General features: G+C 43.9%; 1 protein-coding gene across 5 annotated transcripts in view; it reads left to right on the top strand.

Moving 5' to 3' along the window:
- Positions 1–914: 914 nt before the first annotated feature.
- Positions 915–26736, top strand: part of RREB1 (ras responsive element binding protein 1) — a 52275-nt gene continuing 26453 nt past the window's right edge. For 2 of the 5 annotated variants that reach the window (XM_033154518.1, XM_033154514.1), the window contains exons 1-7: positions 915–1038; positions 2702–2820; positions 3501–3719; positions 10699–10788; positions 11462–11625; positions 23755–23902; positions 25450–25589. In XM_033154518.1, the coding sequence (XP_033010409.1) occupies positions 3606–3719; positions 10699–10788; positions 11462–11625; positions 23755–23902; positions 25450–25589 (656 nt within the window). In that variant the 5' untranslated portion in view covers positions 915–1038; positions 2702–2820; positions 3501–3605. Of the gene's footprint in view, positions 1039–1766; positions 1843–2701; positions 2821–3500; positions 3720–10698; positions 10789–11461; positions 11626–23754; positions 23903–25449; positions 25590–26736 lie in introns of all 5 variants that reach the window. The other 3 variants (XM_033154516.1, XM_033154515.1, XM_033154517.1) reach the window with 3 other exon arrangements.

The raw sequence follows: 26736 nt of genomic DNA, 5'->3' as shown, positions 1-26736 counted from the left end.
GTCAGTAAAAAATATTTTGGGGAATTAGAGGCTTGCACTCTGCTGACACAAAATGGATATACCAAGTACCAGGCACTGACTTCTCAATCCTTTGGCTTAGGTCATCAAGTTTTGTTTTCGTCATACGGAAGAGTCTGTCCAAAAGACCGAGGGCTCCTCTGTTGCTGCTAGACATTTAGATTCTACACCATGAATCTTTACCGCCAAACCTATTTCACAAATACGAAACTCATTGAGTCAGAGTAGATGCATGCACCAGACAACCACCAATTTACTACATTCTGCAGGCTTGTGTTATAAGAATGCCACCTTTCATTAAAAATACAAGTTTCTAGTCCTCATTAGGAATGGACTGAGCAGTCTAATTCAGTCCTGTTCCAGTTTGGTGCTCAACCATAGGTGCTTTCCACCCTGTTCACAAAGGTATATGCAGTTTGTACATCAAATGCACATTTTTGTGTGCACTTCTTGCACACCAAAACTACATCACAATATCTGGCTAGAGGTCGCAGTCAGGTCCACAAGCAAGTTTGGAATTGCTGTATTGGGTTGGCTCACTGTGAAACATATGTGCCAAATAAATTCCTCCTCAGTTCCTAGTCCTCACGGATATGTTCAAAGTGACCTATATGCTTGAATATGAAAGAGTCCTCTTTGCTCCAGGATTCCTTTATTTATCGAACTGTCCCCATTTTAAGTATTTCATTTCGAACACTTTTATCCTACTCCTTGCCAAAGGAACTTAGAGTAGCATACGTTTCCCCTATTTTTGCAGATTTTCTTGCAGTAACCCCGTGAAGTAGGTCATAGCAACAGGCCCCAAATCACCCAGTGACAAGAAATGCAATGAAGAAACAACAATAGAAAACTGCAGTTGGTAAAGAGCTTTAATTATTACTTTTCTTTTCTTCTAGGCAGTTTTGTACTAGTCCCCGCAACTGTGCTGACACAGATCTGACTCCTCCAGTTGCTAACCTTCCACCAGGGTCCCATTTGCACCAGCATCTTAGAAGCAAGAGCAAACCCAAAACTTCAAAGGTCAGTGGCTGGAGAGAAAGGAGTGCTCAATGCAAAGGCCTCCTGTCCAGAGAAACTCTGGCTTGGGGCAACTTTTTCTGCAGAGGCATATTTGATGACAAGTAAAGCAAAGACACTAGCATCCTGAACGGCTGAGGTGGGTGGGGGATGGAGAGAGGAAAAGGAAAACTGAAAGGTGGTCTTTTCCTCTTATCAATCAGGAAAGAAAAGATGCTGTAAACATCCATTTACTGTCCTCCCCCCCCCTTGATACTGCAAATTTACAGGGAGTGAATATCGTAAAAGTCTTGAGTTTTCAGCATGCAGTCAAATAGCACTTCAAACAAGAATTGCAAAGGAGGAAATAGATTTAGCAAATGTTTTCCTGTTGAGACTGGGAACGTACTTTTAACTTCATTTCTCTGTCCCGCAACCCCCCCCCCAAATCACTTTTGTTTTAAACTCCTCTTTCGGGATGTTTTTGGCTGACTACTGTGGTATTGCTTCAGGGCTGGCCTTTGTCAAAAGCCAACCGCTTTCTTTTGCTGCCCTGTAGCTTCTGATAGCCTGTTTATGTCTGCAACAGATCTCCCAGCCTACAGTTCTGGTAGGGCATTCCCACCCCCCACCCCTTAAGAAAGATTGCCAGCATCAAAATGGAAGTGGTGGAGCCTTCCTGCGAACTTTAACCTCTGCTAATACTTCTCGTTTTTACCATTGATCTAAGCGGGTCCCGTTTTTTTTCATAGCGTAGCTGGCCGTTTTCTGTGCAGCTTTCATCAGACGTACACGAATGTCCTGGGAACTCGCTCCTTGAGGGGAAAGGTCAGTTTCCTCAGGGAAGCGTTTCATGAGAATACGGCCATGAAAACAGCACTCTTAGCCTTCCATCGATATTTTGAGTGGCGGAAGATTCCCCTGAAGGTGTGAAGGCAGGGATCTTATAGGCGACTGAGCACGTTGTGAAGAGCCCAAGGCCCCAGAAAGACTCCTAAGCATTACAGATTCTTGAAACCACACCTAGCATTCTCTGTGCTGCATTACATTATTGTCAACTGCTATTTTTCTTAAAAAAAAGAGAGGTGCTGGAACTCACCATGACCACCTCCCTTATTCTCTTAGAATGGCAATGGCACCCACCTGAGAGATGCAGGATCTGAGTTATGGCAAGTTCTGGCTGAAAAACATACTGGATTATTATCATTATCATATCTGGTTGGCTGCTTTGAGTGAAGGATGCTGGCCTAGATGGGCCTTGGGTCTGATGCAGCTCTTATGGGTGGATTGTGAGAAGCTGACTGAAAAGACAATTAAATTTTCAGTTGTTAGTCTGAAGTTGAGGAGCGCTTATAGTTCTTGTATTGTTAAAGCTTTTTTTTTAACCTGATAATATTTGGAGGCATCTCTGTTTCCTCCGTAATTTGTGTTGTACTATACGCTCCCAGGAACGAGATATTGTGTGTGTGCATGTGGAGACAGCCTGTATGAAGCCTTCATCTTACCTAGCTGAAAAAGTTTTATGTAAGAAGAGATCCATTGTCTAATCCTTTGTGCTGCTTTTGCTTCTGTTTTTGGCAACTGAATATGTACCAAATTCTCTTTTTTTAACATTACTTCTCAGCTTCCCTCCTTGAAAAGAAATAACTTAACCTATTCCCTTCTTCTCTTCACTCATTGCTAACAGGTGCTGCTGAGGAAAGGCTCTCTGGATTTAAGTGATCTTCAGCTTGTTAGGCAAATACCGAAAAGCAGCACACAAGGAAAGGAAGCTTCACTAGACAGTGTCAAGAAAGGAAAATGAAGGTAGTTGGCTCTGCTAGAATGACTGGTTTATGTCACTGTTGCTTAAAACAGTATGTCATTGTGGATAGCTGATCACGACAGATAACCAGACAAAAATTGATATTCCTTTAGCACAAATGGTGATGCATGGAAGTCCTGTTTTTCTTCATACATCAATGCCGCAGTTCTAAACACTCTTGACTTACTGGGAATAAGTGTGATTAAATAATCTAACCCTAATTCACTCACTTTGGAGTAAATATACATGGGGTTATGTTGTACATGTGTTCAGTTTAACATGCCTTTAACAATTCCAGTTCTTTAAAAGTGAATAATTCACATAGGTCTTCCTAACCAGAATAACTGAAAGCCTGGTTCATGCATGTTAGTGTAGAAGGGTTTTATTTTGCATTAATGCATCTCCATGCGGTGCTTATTATGTCTGTAATTGTGGCACTCTAGATGTTCAACAAACCCCATGCTTCTTGACCCTTGGCCATGCTTGCTGGGGCTGATGGGATTTGGAGTCCAAAAGCAACTTCGGCCACAGACTCCCATTCAAGATGTAATGTACTGTATGATTTGGAATTGCTTTGTGTGTACAAAAAGTGAATAGTGTATACTTATTCTACTTACTGCTCCCATGACCGATCGGATTCTCCATCTCAGAAATTCACCACCCAATTTGTTTCTGTTTACAGTTCCAGAGAATAAACTCGGAGGCTTAAAGTGGTTGCACAGCAGCAGCGGCACCACAGTTCCCAAACTGTTTTGAAGGCGCAGATTTGCCGCGTGTCGGTGTCATAATGGCAGCTGTTATGAGCTTGGGGAAGATTGCTGAAAATGGCACCGCACCATCTCAGAACGCCAAGTCCCCACCAAAACCTCTTGCTCCCAATCGGATTGGCAGGAGAAACCAGGTAAAGAACCAACACACTTATTTTGATATAAATTAATACCGTTTCACATGAAGCTGTTTTGAGGGCACCGAGTGCGCTTATGCACACACCCTTGGACAAATTGGGCGGTATCCAATTCCCAATAGCATAAGTTTGCATGACACAACTTCTCCCTTTGTGCCCTCCCCAGATCTGCTCTGGGGGTTTGGAAGACACCCAGAACAAACATAGGCTGCACAGGGGGGAGAGGGAGTGCAAAATCCCATTGCTCAGCCAAAAGTCCATGCGCTAGTTGGAAGCTCTTGGTTGGATACCACCCACCCATTACGTCACGAACTAGTACATCATAGCTAATCTGAATGCTTTAATTTGCATATGATCAGGCACCAGTTCTCAATATCATGAGTTGAAGAAAGAATGCATCAAATGGTCAAATGCAACTGTCAAGCCATTCTATTTTTTTAATTTAAAGACCCGCCACTGTGTTCTAAAGCCCATCTCTTCCATGTGAACCAGAAACAACAGCCTACTAGTTTGCTGGGATTAAAATAACAATAAAAATGAATGCTGCAATTCTTACGGCTCTTTTTAAAGAGTTTGTGGCAGGACCAAAATTCCTTGGGAACTGGGTGCAGATTGGCAAAGCATGTGTTTCCTGCCACTGACCTAAGGCCTGGGTATAACTTAACACTGGATAACAAGAAATTTTCAATCCCAGAGATAGTCAGATTGTTGGATACTCTGCAGTATAACTCACAGAACGCAGTGTCTGTTTGCATACCCTATCGGGGACTTTTTAGCTTGATTCCTTTGTAATAAAAATTAGGTTCAACCCCAGAAGGGAGTCCATGAACCCGGGGAGAGAGCCTTAGTAGGGCTCCCCTCCTCTCAGGAGCACTTATGACTAAATAGAGACGATACAGAATCTCCCAAAGCAAGGCGGTAGCCCTTTATCAGAACTGCTGCAGCAGGGTGTTTTTGCAAGCAAAAGACCCCGAACAAAGGCGGCAAGTTCCTATATAGATTTTTGAAATTGCCCCCCTCCAGCTCAAGACCACCCCTCCATACATTAGAATTACATCACAAATTGGGAGGGTCTGGTAGCAATGATCTGAGCATCTTGGACCCTGCCCCCATGCCTCTTGCCCTCCACCAAAAACCCATCAAGTGAAACAAAAGATATTTATATTTCCCTATATCCCAGCCAAGTTAATCACACCTTTTTGTCTGACACTCAGATATCAGGATGCCAGAGATTATCACTCAGGCAGAGGGCTGCTGAGTAGCTGGAGGGGCAACCCCGCCCCTTTGTTCCTGAGACAAAGAAATACTTGGTCAGTTGGGAGTCAAAATGGAGTGAGGCCTGTCTGTGCTGTTTTTCAGACATGTGGCCTTATTTGTTTTGGTACATTAATAACAATTATTATATATAAATAAAATACCTTAAAATTCTTACAACACCTTCAGGGAGGACAAAATTTCGCAGCTCAGCTTTGGAACAGGGTGGGTGGCGAAGGCCCTACTGTACAGCTGGCCTCTGCAAAAGCATGAAGGGTGGGTGGGTTGGCTGTGTGTCGTTTTTTGCTTGGGGCCACTGACCTTTTAATTCCACCAGCCGTTTCACTGGGCGCTGGATCAAGGGAGAAAATGTGACGGGATTAAGAGAGATACTTGTGCTATAAAAATAAATAAATAAGGGAGGAAGGCCAAGAATGGCTTTCCCTGTAGGTCAGCACAGAAGTTAGCCACTAATCAGGTTTTACTGTTCAAACCATCCTCTGGTACCTAGACAGCAAGCAGGCAAATGAGCCCCATTTTTTTTTTCCTGGGGGAGCTACCCGCCAAGGCTGTTGCAGGGTGGGGTAAAGTGTTCTCACCGAACAGCAGTCCCCTCTATCTAGTTGAAGGGAGTGGCCATTGCAAGATTTATGTTGAGGTTTAAAATTTGCATAGGGAATCTCTGGCATGGTGAGAGAAGTAGGAGTGGAGAGGGAGAAGAACTGTGGATTGTTTGATTTTTGGCAATCAGTCTTACTGTGGTGGTTCTGGTACTATTGGTCTTGATAGAAAAAACCATTTTCTTAAGAAGCTGTGTGCCTTGGAAATACCAAGCAAAAGAGATGTTGGTGGCCTTTAGGAGCTGCATATACACTTTCTAAAAGTGTTTGGTTCGCCACTTCCATAGAATGTAGAACGAGATGAATTCCTGCACTAAATATAGTAGGATTTTGGATTATTTGGGAGCTGCCTGTGACTATTCTTCTGGCCAATTGACTGTAAAACCTTTAGTCTTTAGCTCTTAAAAATCCATCATATGTTGCATCAACTTTTCATGGAAAAAACTTATTGGTCAATGTTTCATTAGCCATTTTAATTTTTGGCTCCTTCATTAAGTGTGTGTTGTGACAGACGACTTAGTTTCTGGTTAGGATTATATCCTGTTGAAAATGACATCATGTTTCCTCCCCTGCTTTAATCTGTGTCACGAAATAGGGACTCTTTTGACGCTTTCTACAAAAGGGAAAGTAGAGTAACGTAACACAGAACGCCTAAAGAGATGTTTGCTGCTAGTGGAGGAGTATCGGGTCACTTTAATAAAGCCAGAGTTGTTATCAAATTAGCTGGTACTTTTGTCTCTTAACTTGGGGAAGTGCTGTCCTGTCATCGCAGAGCTGCATGTTAAAATTCTCTAGCCCAAGCTGGAGAAGTTATGCTAAACTGTTTGTGCTTGAGACTGGGTCAAACAAATCTTCTTCCTTGGACTGCTGCTCTCTTGTCTGGTTCACTGCTGTTATGGTATGCAGCCTGGACCCTGAGTGAGTGCTAGGAAGAGGTTTTTTGGGGTTGGGTTAATATTAAATCTGAAGGCTTGCACTAATCAACTCTGGCAGTGTCGCCCTGTGCATGTTGCTCTTTGCTTTCAAGGTGAGAAGTAATCGCCCTTTGTTGATTTGCCGATTTCAAAGGGGGCCATTGTCGAAAGCAAGGCTTCGAAACAATTAATAGCATTGCATTGAGAGATAGCTAGCTCCTTCCAACCAGCAAGGAGAACCATAGCTTGATTTCAGAGAATAGCCCTAGGGATTAAATATTGAAATGATCAGCACAGCTGCAAGGATTTTCCTCCCAATATTGTTTGTGCTCTCGCCTCTGAGACATTTAACAGGGCTGCAGTAAAACTGGATCTGAAGGCTGTTCCTATAAACTAACATGAAAGGTCCTTGGGAAGAGCTGTCTGCAGGGTGCACAGGAGTGTTTGCATGGGAACATGTGTACGCCCATAGGTGCGTTAGGCAAAATGTGCATCATCATAATAATGGCAGTCAAGGGGAGGTGGGTATCTCCTGTTTCAGACCCTTGAACTTCGTTAGGCAGCAGGTTTCAAGACCAGCGAAAAGAAATTGCTTTGCCCGATGATCTTTAAGCTTCAGGGGACATGCTGCTAGAGGAAATGGCAAAGGCTGGAAATATAAATGGATTGAAGGAGGGGTGAGGAATCTTAATACCCATGCCCATAGTTGGTAGAGTCAGAGGCAAAAGGTGGGCAAAGCAGCTGTTGAGACACTACTGGTACTTCTGCACAGTAGGCTGATCCTCTCACTGACGAAACGCGCTGATTTACAATCACACTTTTACTGATCGGCATTGATTTTCTTTGAAAAGAATAATTAAAAAAAAACCCTGATACGTGAAAATAGCTTAATGCAAAACAAGATAGATGGAAATAGTTGGATGCATTTGTATATCTGAGTGTTACGGAATCTCATAGGAACAGTGCAATGGGTCCAAATGGTCTCCGGGAGAGAACCTGGGCCCCGAGCAACAACCACATCAGAAAACTTTAAGAGTTTTGTGATAACCTGTTAAATAGCAAGTCGTTATAGCACAAGCTTCAGTTCTTCATCAGATGCATTAAATGCTATCCTGAGTGTACATGTCTCTATATGCATGGTTGGAGAGGGAACAGCCTTCTCCAGCATAATACCCACCAAATGTTGTTGACTCTCATCTCCGGTCATTACTTCTGCTGGCTGATGGGAGTTGTAGTCTGAAACATATGCGCATAACATTCCTTCATGCTGCTTGTGTGTCATTTCTGTGTCAAGATAATGCCAACTCAGAGTCTAAATTAATCCCCTTAGGGTGAAACTTACTCCTGAGATCCAGTGGGCCCTGATAGCCCATTGAGATAGCAGGTGTGGACTACATGGTGCTTTTGCACATGTTACTGGACTACAGCTCCCATCATCCCTGACCGCTGTCCGTGTTGGCTGGGCATGATGGGAGTTGTAGTTCAAGAACACCATGTTGGCTGTCCTTGATTTGGTTAACGTTGTAGGGTCCAGACGCTTTTCCGTTATCAAATCTTATTTTCTCTGTTGAACTAGAGTCATTTTGAAATTGGTAATAATTGCTAGGAATTCAAAGGGGATTTTCAGACCCCAATAACAGGTTGATAGGGAAGAAAGAGAGGATGATGAACGCAGCTGGGTACCTGCAGTGCTATATATAACATATGATGCAACTCTTAGACTTTAAGTGACTCTTGAAGCTTAAACACCGGTTCAGCCTTGTCTTCAGAATGGAAATGATGTCCTTATTCATAATGGAGTAACGAAAGGAGAGTAGAGTTAGTGGAGAGGCAGGATTCTTTCGAAACAGGAGTGTTTGAACTTTACTGATAAGGCAGCCTTGTGTTTAGCAATCACCAGGTTCCTGTTGGCGACCAGGAGTTCTGTGCAGGTTGAGGCATCCAGGAATATCCTGCGCTCAACCAGCCTTGCCTTGCTTTCCCTTTTGCTAGCTTGCCATGATGCTTGTAGCATGCGTTCCTCTTCCTTGTGCTGCCAGCAAGGAAACAAACACAGGTTTACTAGCTTCTTGGCTGGCCAGTAGCTTTTATGGGCTTATCTGCAAGCCTACAACAAAGTGTGGGAAAGAAGTGCCCCGTTCTGTGGAATATTGGGGGGGGGGGAGGGGGAATCATGCTGCCTGTTTTAAAACAATTGGGCAAGAGAAGACTTGGTTCAAGCCAAAAGTTCCCATTCTGTCCTTGGTTGGAAAGGCCGGTGTCTGACTCAGCCTCTCAAGGGCATCCTTAAAAAGAAAAGAAAACACAGGGTGTTCTTCTCTTACATGCGAGTAGTAGATTCATTTTAATTTCTGATTGCAGCAGCTCTAAGGAAAGTGTCAATCATGCCTACATCCAGCCTCTTTATTTGAATGCAAATGCCACTCTTGCGTCAAGAATTACCTTTCCTACCACCCAAAGGGCATGATGGGCTTATTTAGGATTTCCTTGCAGCTTTCAACAGTGAGCCTAGATCTCCTTCCAAGGGGTGGGGGGAGGAAACTTGGGATCCTCCAGGAAGTGGGGCTGATTGCCAAGTGGGTGTGGCTCATTCTTGGGGCTAAATGTGAAGATGATATTGGAATGGCTGGTGCAGGGTGGAAGCTTGCTGCTTTCTCATAGAGGTGTGATGCAAAGCCTACACTTATGCCAGGGGTGTGTGGGCGACTTGTTCTCATGAAGTATCCTGTGGGCAACTTTTAAAAGAAAAGAAAGGGGGAAGATCTCTTCTGTTAGCACAAACATCCTGGCCAAGTTGTAGCTAGGGAAGTTTCAAACTGGCCAACCTTTCAGCTAGCTAAGGGAATTTATTTCTTCCTTGTACTATGTTGTAGTTTTATCTCTCCACCCCCCCCAAACACCTTATTTTTAGCTGTTCCTATTTTGTTTTGTTTTGTTCATAGCATTTCCTTTCCCCTCCACCAATGTGAGGGTTTATCCGAAGCTTATTGTAGGATCAATAACGTTTGACAAGGTCGTTTGAATTAAGAGAGACAGACAATCTCTCATCATTGAGCTTCCCTGCAGCGCACAATTGCAGGGGAATGTTGGGTGTGTTATATGTGTGAGGGTGGCAACTGCCGGCACCCTATATGGATTGATTTCCCCTTTGCAGTGGAGTGCAGCGCACAAATCAAAGCAAAAATCAATCTGTCCCGTGCAGAGAGGAAACCTTGAAGCCACCACTGCACTCGATTAATAACCATATATCCAGGTGCAAAGGAACCTGTGGTCCTCCACTGAATTTCATGCAAATGCGGTGATAAGAATTGGTGAGAGGGGGAGAATGGGGGTGGGGGAGGGGAGGAGGAGGAGCATAAAGAGAGAAGGGGTGTCCCTGCTTGGTGGGGGAGCTTCCTCACTTCTAGGTACCTTAAGTCTTTGAGGTGGAGAACCCGAGGTTTGCCATGTAACTTGTTCAGATGCCATCTGGTGAAGTTCCAAGACGGGGCGTTATGCATGTGTAGTGAAAGTGCATAGGGAGAGAGGAAGTTTTCCTCCCTGTCTCACGATAATGAAGCTAAATGGTTGTAGATTATAGAATAGGCAAAAAGGAAGCACATATTTCAAGCAGCACAGTGCATGGAACTTTCTCCCTCAAGATATGGTAATACTGGGCAACCAGTTTGGATGGCTTAGAAAGGACTTTAAATAAATTCATAGAGGCTAAAGCTTAGCCTATTGGTGGCTGTTTTACTAGCCATGAAGGCTGCGGGCTATTTCAAGGATCATACCCCTGAATGCTACTCCCTAAACAACAACTGTTGGAGGTGTGCATTGCCGTTATGTCTTCTCTTTTGGGTTTCCGAAAAAGCCATCTGGTCGTCCACTGGGCTGGATTGGGTAGACTTTTGGCTGGATAGTCCTAATGCTTGATGAAGGATTAGGTTCTAGGCAACACCCTGCACTGCACTCAGTTTCACTGACTCAGACTGTGGTTTCAAATTTCTTTCTTTCTTTCTTTTTTTTAAAAAAAGGGTCTCATTTAGATTAATTTCCTATGTAAATTTATGTTTTGCTGCTGCATGTGCATTCTCTGCATGAATGGGCGAGGGATAAAAACCTCAAGTCTGTAAATTTTTAATTACTTTTTTAAAACGTGTGTTATGATCAATTTCTTATAAAAAAATTTTTTTTTTTTGTATACAGGAAACAAAAGATGACAAGTCTTCCTATACCTGCCCTCTTTGTGAAAAGATTTGCACTACTCAGCATCAGTTGACAATGCATATTCGTCAGGTAAGTCTGTGACTTTTAAAAAACACATTGAAGGTGTCTTCCTTGGAGACAAACAGCTATCAGTACAATAAAATACACTGGTTTGCTCCCCTCCCCCCACACCCAAACTCAGACATTATAGTAGACAATCAGCTTGTTTCCTTATGCTTTTTCCTCTTCATTCCCTCAACTGTGCTTTTGCATTTATTGTCCTTCCCATATTTTTTTTTGCCACTTCTTAAGGTTCCCTTCCCCCTTCGGTAGTATAGTAAAATAATCAGAGGTTTTACAAAGCTACTCTGCCAAGGAAGAAGTGGTCTGTAGTTTCAGCATAAGCCTTTCAGGTCCCCAGCTAATTTAGCCAATTTGGTGCTTTTCACAGTTTGGATACGGCTCCCTGACCACCCCATTTCTGCCAGTGTCTGGGGGGGGGGTTTCAGGTGACATAAACATCATTTGCCTATGTACCTTGTTTCTCCACCGGCAGAGATGCACCTAGGTCATGTGCTAAAAAGCCCCTCAGCCAATTTTTCGGGGAGTATAGAATTGCAGCCTTACCCAGGTATGCCATGCTAATTTTGAATGCATTGCATTAAACCTTCTTAGATGATGATGATGATGGTTGCAGTTGACTGACATGTCCTTGAAGCTGCACAGGAAGAACTCAAAACCAACAATCTGTTGCTTTCTTTAGCATAACACGGACACTGGAGGAACAGACCATTCCTGCAGCATCTGTGGAAAGTCTCTGAGCTCCGCAAGCTCCCTCGACCGCCACATGCTGGTCCATTCTGGCGAAAGGCCTTACAAATGTTCGGTGTGTGACCAGTCCTTCACCACCAATGGAAACATGCACAGGTGAGAGCTGGCCATGAGGTGACAGAATGGGAAAAGGCTGATAAATGTGAGAGCGTGCGTTGGTGACCGTTTGCTGCATGCCCTGTTCCACCTGAGGGCCACAACCCAAATAATCCCTTCTTTTCGGCATCTGTAGCCTCCTTCCAGCAACTCCTTGCATATGTCCCTTAGAACCATAGAGCTGTATAGAGATGGAAGGGACCTCCAAGAGCCTTCTAGTCCAACCCCCTGCGGTGCAGGAATGGATAGCTTGTTTGGTGGTGGAGATTTGATAAACCGTGCACACATCTGTTTGTGATGCCCATGGATCGTGGCGCTTTTCTCCAACAAGTTTCCTAGTACCAAAAATTTACTAATAGTTAATGAGGTTCTTGTCATTTTTAGGACCCACCTAAAAATACAGTCATACCTTGGTTTGTGAATGCCTTGCGAGTCGAACGTTTTGGGTCCCGAATGCCGCAAACCCAGAAGTGAGTGTTCCGGTTTGCGAACGTTCTTTGGAACCCAAACGTCCGGCGCAACTTACGCAGCTTCCAGTTGGCTACAGGAGCTTCCTGCAGCCAATTGGAAGCCATGCCTTGGTTTCCGAACGTTTTGGAAGTCTAACGGACTTTCAGAACGGATTCTGTTCGACTTCCGAGGTACAGTGGTACCTCTGGTTGCGAACGGGATCCGTTCCAGAGGCCCGTTCGCAACATGAGCAAAGTGCAACCTGAAGTGCTGCGTCTGCGCATGTGCGTGGTGCGATTTGACACCTCTGCGCATGCGCGAAGCACCAAACTCGGAAGTAACCCATTCCGGTACTTCCCATGACGAACGCAACCTGCAGTGAACGCAACCCGAGGTATGGCTGTACCACTGCACTAAAATACTGCCCCTTTGAAGGCATCCCTTATTTGTGCTTGATTTGTATGTTGCATCGTATATACTTCAGTTCCTGAAATGTGTTGCTGCTAAACGACAAATATTTCTTTCTGAAACAGGCAGAGTACTATAAGAGTTCAGTCCTATGCATATACTTAGGACGGGGCGGACAGAGTAAATATCAGTGAACTATGGTGGGGCTTCCCTTCCAATAAGCCTACACAAAAAAGAATCCATAGGAACTGTGAAGGGTGTAAGAACTGGTAATGGATGTTTCCTGTCGAGGCCCAACTCGGCATCATGTGAAAGATCCATGTTGGACTCTTCAGAATCTCCTGTCGTTTTCATTCCTGGTGCTTTTGTGTAGTTTCCAGGAGGAGGAGTGACTAGGATTGGTGAAACTGATATTGTTGCCCCCCCCCTTGCCCCTCCGTGGCTGATAGCAAGGTTTGCAGGCGAGTGGTACACATTGCACTTCTCCACCCCAAGGTTTGGTACTCTGTGCAAGGAGCAGTATGAAATGAGATAGGGATCTTTGTAAACCGATTGCTAATCACAGAGTGGTTTGTATCGTGTCTCTAGGCAGATCTTCAGATGTGTGCTTTAAAGCACAAATTTCTGGGGAGGCAAGCCCAGAGGGGAGGGTGATTTCCCTGCCCCCCACCCCCTCAAGCATTTTATAGAATGCTCTCTTTCCCAGGATGATCATACACTATGCTAAAGAGCCGAATGCTGTGCCCAAGACACTATAACGCAGATTTGTTTTGTAGATGCATTCCCAGTGATGCAAAATGAAATGCATGCAGATGCAGCTTGAAACATAGGTACAGTAGATGCTTTATTTGCACACAAGAATTCTCAATTATTTTTTTATTTTGAATTAGATGCTTTTTTTGACCAGGTAAAGAGGTGCAATGCCAAAATGAGGGAGAGGGAGAGACAGATAAATGAGCAGCAGATGACCTTTTTCAGGCTGGTGGCCATGTGCTTTCATCGGGAGCCTTTTGGGTGCCATGCGCTGCTAGTTTGCACAGCCAAATGCAACACTGGGCAAAGCAATGAATGTGATTCTTCTGTACAGTGGGCAAAGCCCTTTATCCTTCCCACCCCTCAGCAGTACACAGCCCTTTTTCATCTTCTATCCAGGCAAGAAAGTGGCAATATTACAGTTCAGGAGACACTTTTAAGCCAGGCAACGGCACTCAAGAAGGAGAGTGTGAGGCAGAGTTGGATCAGAAGCACGGTTTGAGGAGCGGGGTCAGCCCTGAGGAGGGTGTGTGGCCTTCAGAGGAACACTGAGGGCCAGGTGTAGAAAGCTGGAGGCTGGTTGATTCAGCCCCTGGGACTGAGATGTCTCCCCACGAACTCTAGCAGAACATTACTTTATGAAGGAAGCACACAGAATTTGACATAATCAAATGTGTTCTTCTAGCAAGCTCTCAGATATGTCTACGCATCTGTGGTGCCTAGAAACTGGTCTGAAATGCTGAAATTTCTGAAGATTCAGAATGCTAGTGGCCAACTCCATGAGAACATAAGCAAGCTTCTCTGAATATGGATGGCTCAGGTGCCATATAGCCTCCTGGCATCTTTGTTTCTAAGAATGTCCAGTCAGATGCCTTCAACCGGCAAGGTGCTAAGGTAGCAGTGTGTCCCTGCTTAACATTCAGAGGTGTGCTTCTCTTGCACATGGTGGTTCTCTTTAGCTGTCCTTAACTAATGATTTTTGCTTTTCCTACTCCGTGAATTTGTCTAGTCCAGCCTCCTCCAACCAGGTGCTTCCAAAAATACAATTCCTATCATCCTTGACCATGGATGGGCTAAGAGGAGCTACAGTTCAGCAACCCCTGGAAGAGAGCCTGGCATGGGAAAGCTGGTTTAATCTTTCCTAAAGCCATGTAGCTAGTGGATGTTGCTGTGTTGTATAGTTATTCAAGGAGCGAACCACGGTGTTGGTATTCCATCGCTCTCCTTAATACTTTTCCATGCACTGACCCTGCAAAAGAGTGTCAGGTTGACCATGCATCTTCATGGCTCTTCCCTATCTTTCAGTTTAATGTTATGGAGAAGCCCAATATAAGAAAGAGGCAGCAATGATGTGTTTGCAGAACCACTTGGACGAGCTGTGCACCTCGGGAGACAATGAGCATAGAATTTTTGTTGACACCACTTGCCACATCTTTCTGTTCTGCAGGGCTGCCCATTCAGATATGCTGAGATGTGTGCCTTAGGTAGGCTCTTGGTAAAATGGTCACCTCCTTGCTCTAATGCACCTAGCTACTGTGTCCTAGCTCTATGCTCAAACCAAGCACTTTCTATCCCAACACCCCATGCTGCTGCTTCCTTGGTCGCATGGGCAGAATTCTGCAACTTCAGTTATCTGACACGTGCTCACTCCTGATCGGAGAAACAAGAAGAACGTAACCTAAACACTGTGCTCATCTCCCATGCCGCTTTCCCGAGACACATGTTGCCAACTCCCTAGAGACTATATATGAAAAAGAGAAGAGGCCCAGAGAGGAGGAGATGTCTTGACTGCTTCCCTAAATGCCTTGCATTGTGCAACCCCTGTGCAGTTCTTTTTTTATACAACAACAACAACAACAACAACAACAACAACAACAACAGTTTTGCTGAGGCTTAGTGTGAAAGTTCCAAATCAGCTGTTGAAATCCTTCCCCCCAAATTCCTTCCCCATTTAAAACTTGAGACGCCTGTGGAATTCTGGTCAGGTCCAGAGGGCAGCACTGGAGGTGCTCACATGCTCCATTGATAAAAGTAAATACGAACTTAATACGTGCAGGTTTGCAGTTTCCTTCTTGAGTCAAAAACCGGTGCCAGAAGACATCCCATTCCCTTGAGAAAACAGTGAGCTTATCCTGAATCAAGCAAAGGTGGGGCTCTTTGGGCTGAAATGTTTCAAGTTGCTGCGCTTGAGTCATATCTGCAAGGGCATGCCTTGTGCCACACATGTTAATAACATGCCTGGATTTCTTTTCCAAGAAAAAAAAACAAAACCCACCCTTGGAATTGCAGTTCCTTCAACCATTTTTACTCAACTTCCCAACTTACTTTCCGTGCAGGTGTTCCCTGTTGCCCTATCCTAGTTCCATCTCGTGGCATTGTCCCAAAATGCAATGTGTGTTTCAAGCACAACAGCTTGGATATTAATTCCATCTTCTTGGAGGCTTTGCTCGCAAGGTAACAGGCCGCAGGAGAGAAGGCATTAACATCGATTAACGATGCATTAACTTCTATTAACAAGGCAGGTTTGCAAAGTGAGGGCCTTCTGGGGGTTGGTAGCTCTCTGCCAGGGTGAAACATGTGTGTACCTTTGACAAAACCGCATCTATCATTCCATCACCCCCCACCTTCATCATGCTTAAGTAGTTAAGGTAGATCCCCCTTTTCCTCCACGTTGTAGACTTTTTGCTTTTTAAAAATGCAATTCTCTAAAATAAGAGTATTAAAAAGGTGAGCTAAGTAGGGGGGGGTGGATTTCCCATACTCCTATAGTCCAATGTTACCAATTACCTTGGGTCTATCCCTCACTAGAGCTCTTTAGGGAGAGGCTCCATTGAAGATGCTCTAGCTCTAGATTGCCTGCATCATTCAAGGGCTTGGTTTAGGTGGCTTTCAATTCTGATGCTTCTCTGAACCTGCAAACTCTAAACGATCACATTTAAGAGGTAGGGGTCTTTTTCTCCCCCCCTTTTTTTTAACAAAAAGAGAGAGACAAATAAAGTTCCAGTCTTTTGGACATGGTACATCTTCTGAACTTTTCCTGCCTATGCCTAATCCTCATAAGAGGCAAACTGGTTTAGACACGATCTCGCTGATAGCATCTTCCTGAAGTGCCTGTTTGTTTTCTCACCTGGATGGTCTAGTTTCTGTTGTCAGCCTTAAAGATAAAGCAGCAAAGGGCACACGGAAGTTTTCCTGCCCAAACCTCTTTTCAAATTCAAATTCAATAACCTTTATTAGGCATAACAAACCAGACAATTTCAGACAGATATTCTGTATAAAATATATAAAATACAAGCTCGACAGAGTAAGGCTTGTATTAATTAAATCTTTAACACTAAAATTCAATACTAATCCATAAAAATAACTTCAAACTTCTCATAACAAACCTTTGTTAAAACCTCAATTGGTATAAATGATATAACAATGTAACAAAGCCCACATTACTAATTAATTAAGATCCCCTCATCCTCTTTGTAATGAAACGGGAGTGTGATTTCAGTGGGGCTTGCGCCGGAGAACATGGATTCCTCCCATGAGCTTCTCTCAAATTGCTCATAGCTTCTGCTCCCCTTTGTTGTCACCCTTGGGTCTAAATTTCCCTGTTGTGCCAATTCTGCAGGACAGAGCTTGAACAGAATGTCCTTTAACAAGCTGCCCTACTTATTTTGGACTGGACTCTTTCATCACACTGCACCTTGCGTTTTAACCTCCCTTTAAGTACCTGTTTACCAACACAGCTTATTAAAGCGTCCTAGCTGCATGGTGTTCTCTACAGATGACGGCTGACTCCAGCTCCTATCAGCCTCAGCCAGCATGGCCTGTGGTTAGAATTTGGGAACTGTAGTTCTATATCTGGAGGGTCACAGGTTCCCCTTAGCCATTAGGCTGCCGTAGCAGCAGTCATTGACTCTTCTGTGCAGAAGTGCTGAGCCATAAATTCAGGGAGGGGGGAGTAATAGTGCAGAGGAAATTGCACCCAGCGTCGCATGTTGGTGGCTTTGGAAGTCGCCCTCATCCCTAGAGCCTGACACAAGTCTGTTCCAGCATATTAGAGTTGCAAGAGAAGGGGGCGATTGACTGCAGGTTCTGTCACGTGATGTGGAGCAGGGTTCTGTGGCTCATCCACACTTGCTCACTAGAATGTGGCCTGTATGTTGAGAAATCAGGCTTATAGATTTCCTCAGATTGCATCGCGTAAGACTGCATAGCTCAGTAGCAGGGGACAGGTTTGCATCCTGCAGTTCCCAGGTCCAATCCCAGGCTCAGTTCCGAGCATCTCCTGTTCAGAAGAATCAGGTGGTGGCAAGGTGATGGGAAAGACTGCTGCCTAAGTCCCCGGAGACCTGCTGCCAGTCAGAATGCAAAATGCCAAACTAGACAGGCAATTAGTTCAACCTCAGATAAGATAACTTCTGCCAATATTCTTCTGGGTTATATTAGATTTTAAAGGGTGGTGGTGGTGGACAACAACAACCTGTGTTTACTTTTAAAACTCTGCACACTGGTGAGATAATGTGATTTCTTCCTTGTGTGGATTGGTTTTGGTCACCTCTGCTTGCACCATAACAGCATAATCTGTAGAAGCTTTATTTTCCAAACCATTCTGTTCATACCTATATTTTTGAATATCTGCATATGTTATTTTTCGAGTCTCCTAAAGTAATTTCAGAGGCAGCAGAAATAAATAAGGTTTTGGTGTCCAGATTAGTGCATTTAAACCAAACAGAGAGCACACGAGCTTCCACAAAGCAAGTTTGTGCTGCTCTCAGGCACTACGCATGAGAATCCTAAGAATGTCAGTTTACAACGCTCAAGGTTGTGGAGATAAGCCTGGAGGCCTGGTAGTGATTCTTGATGAAAACTCAGCACACTAGTAAAAAGGTGTCCACTCCCAAGAAAGGACCAGTGTCCATCTGTTCCAAATTCCCTGCCCAAAACCAAGATCCTTTCGTTGCCTGTAGTCTTGCTAAAAAAGGTCACTTTTTAAAAGTTCACTTTCACTCGTGGCTCCTCCTTTTCTTCCATCGCATTTGCAATGAACAATGTATTCTTATCTATAAATTGTTAATCGGCCATTCCTTCATATCCATGACATGCACACAATTGCTCTCCATTTTTGTTAATTATGTGCAACGTAAATATGCAACGTGTCAGGAAACCCCCCTCGCCCAGGCAGGTAGAGGTCCCAGGTCATTTGCGATACAGGGAACCACCCTCTCCAGTTCGAAGTTCGTCCTCCTCCTCCCCGAGCGGAGGAAGCGATCACTCCTCCAGTGGGGGGGGGGTGGAAGCAGGAAGTCGGGGCAGGGGCTGTGACAGGATCAGAGAGCCTCAGCACCAAGCAGGAAGCGGGGAACAGGGACTTTTTCCCGTGCCCCGATTTCACAGGGAGGAAGGACGTGGAAGGGGGAGGCGGGGGTTCAGGATCCTGCGCCTCTTATGTTGGACTAAAAACCGGAAACGGACATTCCCGGACTCTGCAGAGGGATGAGCTGGACGTTTTTACTGTAACTCCACTGTAAATATCTGCACAATAAAGAACTTAGTTTGTAGAAGTTCGAAGTCAGCTTGCTTCCTCATGAGCAACCACTGAGAGTCCTTACACAACGTGACTGTACCTCTAAACTTCGTTGCATAGCACATTCATTTTTAAGAAGTTTTATATTGGGGGGGGGGGTTTGCTGCTTTCTGTGTAAAGTTAGCCGTTTTCAAACTTTGAGCTCCTTTGTCAGAAGGATTGCGCCAAAAAGCAAAGGAAGCAAAAGAGAGAGGCAACGCCTCAAAATCATGCTGTCAAATTGATCTGTAATAATAGTCCTAATATTAAAAAAACAGTAAAATGCCCAACAAGTTGCAGTTTAAGGCTAGCTTTCTTGGAGGCAGAAGAAAAGTGTTCTTCTGTCAAGGCAACGCATCTTTGAAAAATATTTGTCAGTAGCGTTTTGAGGTTTTGCCGTCCCTTTCCTGTTGCTTGGTGCCTCCTCCATGTCTCCTTTCCCCCCAAGCACATTGCTCAAATAGCAAGGCTTGTTAATTTTCTTTCTGTGACTTACACGTCACCCCTTAATCTTTTCAAACCCAAGTTCATGCACTGGGTGTGGAGGTGTGTGAGAGAGTCCCCATCCATGAGTCTTCAGATGTTCGGGGAATTCTGTGCTCCGGCTTTGATCTTGCCCTGAGCCTAGGCGTGGGTTCTCCTAACAGAATTACTGTAAAGTAGTTTGTATTATATGGAGAATGTATCCCTAGAACCTAAGGTCTTGAACAGATTGGATGCAGTCTAAGGACATGTCCACAGGATTATTGGTTTTGGGGATCGGGTGCAATGCAGGCAATGCATCTCACCAGCACAGACCACCTGCGCTGTTGCATTATTCACCTCGAATACAGAGGAACTGGTAGAGTCTGCACATCCTCACTTATTGGCACGAAGGGGGAAATCCTAGGAAGAAATCACAATTTATTCCCAGGGTGCTTATATAATTGTGAGCTACACAGCACCAAGATAGGACTAAAAGCAATGGGGCAACTGGTTGAACAGTGGCATGTATAATGGAATAAAATGATAATAATTCTGTGTTCTTTTGGGAGTGTTGCAGGTGCACCCTAAATTGCTTTGCATCAGATAATTTAAACATGGGATTTCAGCGAACGTTAGAAGAGCCCTGCTGGCTCAGGCCCAAACACCCACGTAGTCGAACATTTCGTTTTCACAGTGGCCAACTAGATGCCCATGGGGATCCTGCAACAACAACTTTCTCCACACTTGTGATTCCCAGCAACTTGCATTCAGAGGCATGCTGACAGCGAAGAGGCAGAACTCGGTGGCAGAGTGATGGAAATGTTTTCAGTTTATTTCTAAGTGGTGTAGCTGCTGATCTTTCTCTCTCTGCAAGAGAAGTACAGATTAATGCTGAGCTTCCTAAGCCATTCTTTAAGAACAGTTAACAAACACGCTTTGAATGGAATGGAGCAATAGTCAATCCTAGCCCCTTTAGTGTTGAGTATGAGAAAGAGAAAGTGAGATGTTTGCAAGCACGCATACCTTAATTTTTTTAAGTGTGCACTTAAAAAAAAAGTGATGAGGTCCCTTTACATTTTTGTAATGTTATATTTACCGACCTTGGGTCAGTTCTGTGTTAGCATAGGCACCATTTCTGTAAGTGGTGAGTTCTGTCCCCTTCTGCTGACTCCCCTTCCCTTTCCCATATGGTTTATCATCGAGTCCTTATGTTACAATTGTCCAGGACATAGAATGCTCCCAATGTCATGTTATTCTGCCTTGCTTGTTGTTATGAGCATTGACAGCCAACTTCTTATGCACGGATTACGTTCTTGGATCATTCGAGTCTGCAGGCAAGTTGCGTGCAAAATGAGAAAATGGAGGTGATGTGACAGGCAGTTCGCTTTCAAACTCCCATGCTGAATTTCATTTTCTTTGTCTTTACTCCTCATTAAAAAAAAAATATAACAGAATAAAATTGTTGACAGTTTCTTGGTCTTGTTTAAAAGAGGGCTGACAAGAAAGGTACATTCTGATATTTGCTCATTCTTGCATGCCAAAGCAGAACCAGTTGGGCAAGTTGGAGTGGGTGGGAGTTGAATCTAGCTGCTTGTTAAGGTGGAACCAGAGCAGCAGTTACCCAGAAGCGCATTTGAGAGAAACATAATCGAGTGATTTGTTTTCCTCATTCTCTTTGTAATTTCGTGTACTTCCTTGTGAAACCTAACTTAGCCCTATAGAGCGATTATTCAAAATGGACCACACTGATGCTCATTCAAGCATTTGTCTTGTGCACTTAGTATAGACTTCTGCCTGCGGTTTTATTTCATATGTACTAGTAGTGAATTGATTCTCCAAATTTTGGATCTTTACGTAGTCAAAAATGGCAGAAAGGTTTAACTGGTAAGCCAGCAGGGGAACCAGACTCTGAGCTTTCTTTCTTTAAAAGGAAGGCAAGTCTCTAGCCCTCCTACAAAAAAAGTTAGGAAGCAAAATGTTCAAGTATCCATCTCAGTAATTTCATTGAGATGGGCCAACTTGGCTGCTCCCACCGCTCAGTCTTTTTAGACAAGGAGTGACATCAGAGCTGTGATTGAATGTGAGTTGTTTGGACAACTGGGGTCTGCCCTGAAGATCACTTGTTTTCTTTCCTCCTCCTCTTTAGTTAAAAGTCTAGTTAAAAGATGGAGTTTTCTGGAACTGTGTGAATGGCATTTCTTCTTTGTGGACTCTTTAGTGCAGCTGCATATCTATATTAATATTTTCCCATTGTGTGATCATCCGTCCTCCTCTCACCCCGGGGGCCTTGAAGGGAGATGGTTGTGCTGATGCCCTTTTAGATTTAGGGTGTGGTTAAAGCAGGGGTAGGCAGCCTAAGGCCCATGGGCCAGATGCGGCCCGATCGCCTTTTCAATCCAGCCCACGGATGGTCTGGGAATTGGCATGTTTTTACATGAGTTGAATGTGTGCTTTTATTTAAAATGCATCTCTGGGTTATTTGTGGGGCATAGGAATTTGTTCATTCCCCCCCCCCCCAAATAGTCTGGCCTACCACATGGTCTGAGGGACGGTGGACCGGCCCACGGCTGAAAAAGGTTGCTGACTCCTCAGTTAAAGTGTCATAAAGAGACTGAAAAAATCCTCCTTGCTACAAGGAAGAATAATGAGAATCACAATCTCTCATTATATATATATATATATATATATATATATATATATATATATATATATATATATATATATCTCCTGTGAGACAAATGGAGTGAAACTGGCTTAGGAGAAACTCACTAGCTGTAGCATATATATGTTATGAAATGATATATAAGGTATGATATACATCATAGGCAGGAAAAATATAGGCATTTGTACTTGACTGGAATTTCATCAGAAACCTGAAGAGCTTCCTCGTAGGAAATGAACAGAAACTATGATGCTGCCATGTTTCTTTAAAAAAAAAAACTCACACATTAAGAATTCTTGCTTTTCCGTACTTGTTTAATACAGATTCCCCTCCAGTAGCACCTTAGAGACCAACTAAGTTTGTTCTTGGTATGAGCTTTCGTGTGCATGCACACTTCTTGAACAAACTTAGTTGGTCTCTAAGGTGCTACTGGAAGGAATTTTTTGTTTTTGTTTTTTTTGTTTTGACTATGGCAGACCAACACGGCTACCTACCTGTAACAGATTTCCCATTCTCCGTAATATTGCACCTCTCATTATTTGGATAATGTGTGTGTTTTAATCTCTGTGTCATTAATTCTCTGCTTCAAAAGCTGTAATGAATTGCTCTGTGGCTGATCAACTGGTGGGGTCTGGGGACTATTTTCTCTGGTAACTGATGGTGAGAAAGTAGTGTGTAATAATATATATACTCAAAAGTTCCCTGGTAATGAAGCATAGGATTGTATCCTGGTTGTGTTTTTAATTCTGTATTCTTAAAACTTCATATTGAATTTGGTACTACAGGGGAAACTGATTATTTTCACTCAGGTTTACTTCTGCAAATAGGAAATAACTACAATGATATATATATATTTTAAGATGCTCTATTAATATATGTGTAGGGTGCCTTTTAGGGAGTAAACTTCGTTGCCACGTCATTATTGCATATCATTTTTGAGATGAGCTTAAATGTGTGGCTGAGAGGGTTTTTTGCATGCTCTCTGTCAAATATCTGTTGAAGGCAAGTCTTGGGAAAAGCGAAAGGCATCTTATCTTGCTAATTAAGATTACACTGTAAAAGCACTGCAAAGGGCCAGCGCGGAAAGAACTGTTCTCATTGTATTTTGTACCGCAAAATCTCTGGTATTGCCAACTCCATTAATCTCTTGCCCTACCCTTATTTGAGGGGGGGGGGAACCTGTTGAACTTGTTAAACGAAGAAACCAATTTACTGTACTGAATAGCAGGATCATTCTAGAATATACAATTTCCCCAGTTATTACACACAAAATTCCAATTTATCTTTCAGGTTATGATACTGGTCTGGGGCAGCCCATCCCATTTTGCCACCTCCACTGAAGCCTTGCTTACTGGGATTGCGTGGCAACAGCTTCTGATGAAATCTCGTTGAACTCTCGCGAGATCTTGCCAGAATCCATTACTGCTTCTCCAGTCAGTGGTGGGTGGGGCGTCAGCAGGGGTCCCGCCCTGTGAGACTCCACTGCCCAGGGGGACTGCCTAAGTCTACTTCCTGGTCTGACCATGATACTGGTTATATCATAATATAACATGGAAATTGAGGTGTCTTCTCTTGTTGCTGTAGATCATTAACGAGGGGTGGTTCATTGTTGACAATTAAGCTTTAATATAAACCATCAGCTTACCTCCAGCATAACCTGATATAATTTATGGCGCAATATATGGGTTGAAGGCACATTATAGATAAATCACATGAATTAATATAATTTTATTATCGCCATCATCATCTTCCTTTTGGTTCAGAATCTATAGTGGAACAGCTGGCTCATTTTTTATATATATTCTCTTCTCTTCCCTTTCCCACCTGACTTTAGACACATGAAAATCCACGAGAAGGATCCAAATGGCACTACTACAAGTACAGCACCTGCCTCCCCACTGAAACGCAGGCGGTTGTCCACAAAACGAAAACTCAGCCAAGAAACCGAGGCAGACAAAGAGGAGCGAATTCCAGCCAAAAAGGTTTTTCTAGAATGTTTTCAGCAAAATTTCACCATGCGTTGAAAGCGCACCCAACACACAGTTGCAGCACGTGACTTCACCCAAGGAATCCTGGGAGATGCAAATTTCCTCCTCACACAGCTACATTTCTCAGGATTCTTTGGGGGGTGTCATGTGCTTTAAATGTTTATGGGATGTGCTTTCAAAGTATGGCGTGGATCTGCCCGAAGTTGCATTCTCTTCCATTGCCCTTTCTCTTTATATCTTTCCTTTTGTTCCAGGGATGGGGGGAACCTGCAGCCCTCCTAAATGCTTTTGGACTCCAACTCCCATCAGCCCCAGCCAGTGTGGCCAGTGGTCAAGGATGATGGGAGTTGTATTCAGACAAAAAATATGGGGGACTGCAGGTCCTCCATTCTTGATTTATGCGTGGGGTGGGGTTTTTTTTTTTTTAAAGAAGATGATCAGCTTAAAATTAGACATTAGAAATTCTCTTCATCACGTGGCAATGGAAGAGAGGAGGTGGGGACATTATAATAGGCTTGTGGCTGCCAAAATTAAAATTTCAGAAATGTAGGGGTGTGAGTGTGTGTGGTGTACACATTCATTTTTATAAAGTGACATGTGCTATGAAGTCACCTGTAAGGAAGTAGGATGCTTTCGATTGTGGTTTGAAAGTCATGCACGCCATACATCCCTATATGCATCAGACCTGCCCACTCAGTCCCTGAGCAGGGTCTTTCTTTTGCTGAGCAGGGAAGGTCTGGTGAGGGCTTTCATTCGCGTTTGCCTGAATGGGAGTTGACGCCTCCCTGCAGCTGGGGGCGTTGCTTTGTCGGGGACTATAACTGAGTGGAGAGTTTGATTCGTGTTCAAGCAAATGCAAGTCAGAGCCTGCTCCCCACTCCATGAACCTCCCCTATGGACCTCCCTTGCTCAGGACGATCAAGGCCAACACATACAAGATTGGATGTGTCCCAAGGTTTTGTGGGTGGGACTTGGTTGCGTGCCTCTGTCCCGTTGCATCTTTTAACCAGGGCATATTCAGGCAAGTTTATGAACACACAGTCTTCTGCATTGCTTCAGCCTGGTGCCGTTTTAATGCAATACAACATTGGGCAAGTGTGAATGAACCTGACAGGTGGCTGCTACTGTGCAGACAGACACAAAGGAAGTCCAAAGGTCCAAATGGTCATCTCCATATCTGCAGTGGCTGACCTGAAAAGGATGTCACGAAAACAGCTTGAGCGAGGCAAACATCATTGAATACAGCATTTTTATGTGTGCTGTTCTTATAAGGCTCTATTGATTAAAAATATTATTGTTTTTCTCAGAATCCCTCAAATTTCATGGCTGGCAATGACCCCCTTCTCGGAAAGCTGTTTCCTTTGATGTAAAAACACATAACAAGGCACTCTCCTCCCCTTATGTGTTCATATTCTGTGTGGTGGGGAGTATTTAGTGGGAACATTCAAAGCAGCCCAAAGAGGCTGGAATCACACTCCATGTGAATTTATGCGCTCAGTCAGATTTTTGCGTGAGAGAATTCTCCCTTCTCTACCAAACAGGCCGTGGAGGAACCACAAAGTGGCGAAGCTGAGAAGAAGGCCGAGGATGAAGTTTATCGTTGTCCAGTGTGTTTCAAGGAATTTTCGTGCAAGTATGGGCTGGAAAGCCACATGGAGGCACATCCAGACACCTCACTGAGGTAACAAAAGAGCATAGGAGATGTGGCTTTGTGGAAGATGGTTGTTTGATGCAAATGTATGTTCCAACACATTTTAAGCCCTCTTGAATTCAGTGGGACTGAGTAAATGAGGTTGTTTATGTATTAAACCTCCTTTGAATCTGACTTGAGGTTATATTTTTGTTAAAACTATTTAGCTGTTCTTCCAGTTTTTTAAAAAGTTTGACAAAATGGCAAAAGCTTTGGGGGTTGGCATGGTGCTGATAGGATTTTTGTGTTGGCAAGTCGTGATGAACCATTGTAGGGGGAAGGCTATGGTTTCATAGTTGAGCCATCTGCGTTGCATGCCAAAGGTCCCACGTTCAATTTCCAGCAGGGCTGGAAGGCACCCTCATCCTGAAACCATGGAGAGCTGCTGCTGCTCGTAGTCTGGGTAGACGATACTGAGCTTAGACAGACCAAATGGCCTGATTCAGTACAAGACAACTTCCCACGTTCTATGTAATCTGCTTCTTGCAGATGAGATACCAGAGTCCAGATGAACTCCGTGTGTTAAAAGCACATGTGAAGAGACTGCATAGCTAAGCTCCTCCATCAATGTGCCTGATGGTTGCGCATTTGGCAGCTGTGGGAAGAGGCCCTGCATGCATTTTAATGTATGAACATATAATGCCTCTGTGTGGTGGGTGTTGAAGGGGAATCCTTGGCAAACTGAACAAGATTCACTTTTCTCATGGAGGAGCTCAGCATGCATTGATGGATGTAGTTGAGTTCCTAGGATACTCCTTTTATCAGGGAATTTTTCATGTTGAGCATGTTAAATCCAGGATTTGGGGGTTAGAGCAAGTGTGTAAGGTTTTTGCTAGGAAAGGTAGCACATGTTGGGTTTGCTTAAAACAAAAATCCAGTTTAATTTTATTGGTTTATTAACTGGGTGAGTGTTTCTTGGCCCAGGTTCCACAGGGGTTCTGTTCTTTCCCCAGTGCTGCTTAATATCTTTGTGAAGCCATTGGGAACGGGCATTAGGAGTTTTGGAGTGAAGTGTCACCTGTACGCTGATGACACGCAGCTCTATTTCTCCGTAACATCAGAAGAGGCTGTGAAAGCTTTGGACCTGTGTCTGGATTCAATGTTGGTGGGTTGGATGAGGGGCCAGTAAACTGTGTTT

Source organism: Lacerta agilis, chromosome 7 (genome assembly GCF_009819535.1).
Source record: "Lacerta agilis isolate rLacAgi1 chromosome 7, rLacAgi1.pri, whole genome shotgun sequence".
Taxonomy (NCBI): domain Eukaryota; kingdom Metazoa; phylum Chordata; class Lepidosauria; order Squamata; family Lacertidae; genus Lacerta; species Lacerta agilis.
Note: the sequence above shows the minus strand (reverse complement) of the source record. Positions and strands in the feature narration are given on the sequence as shown.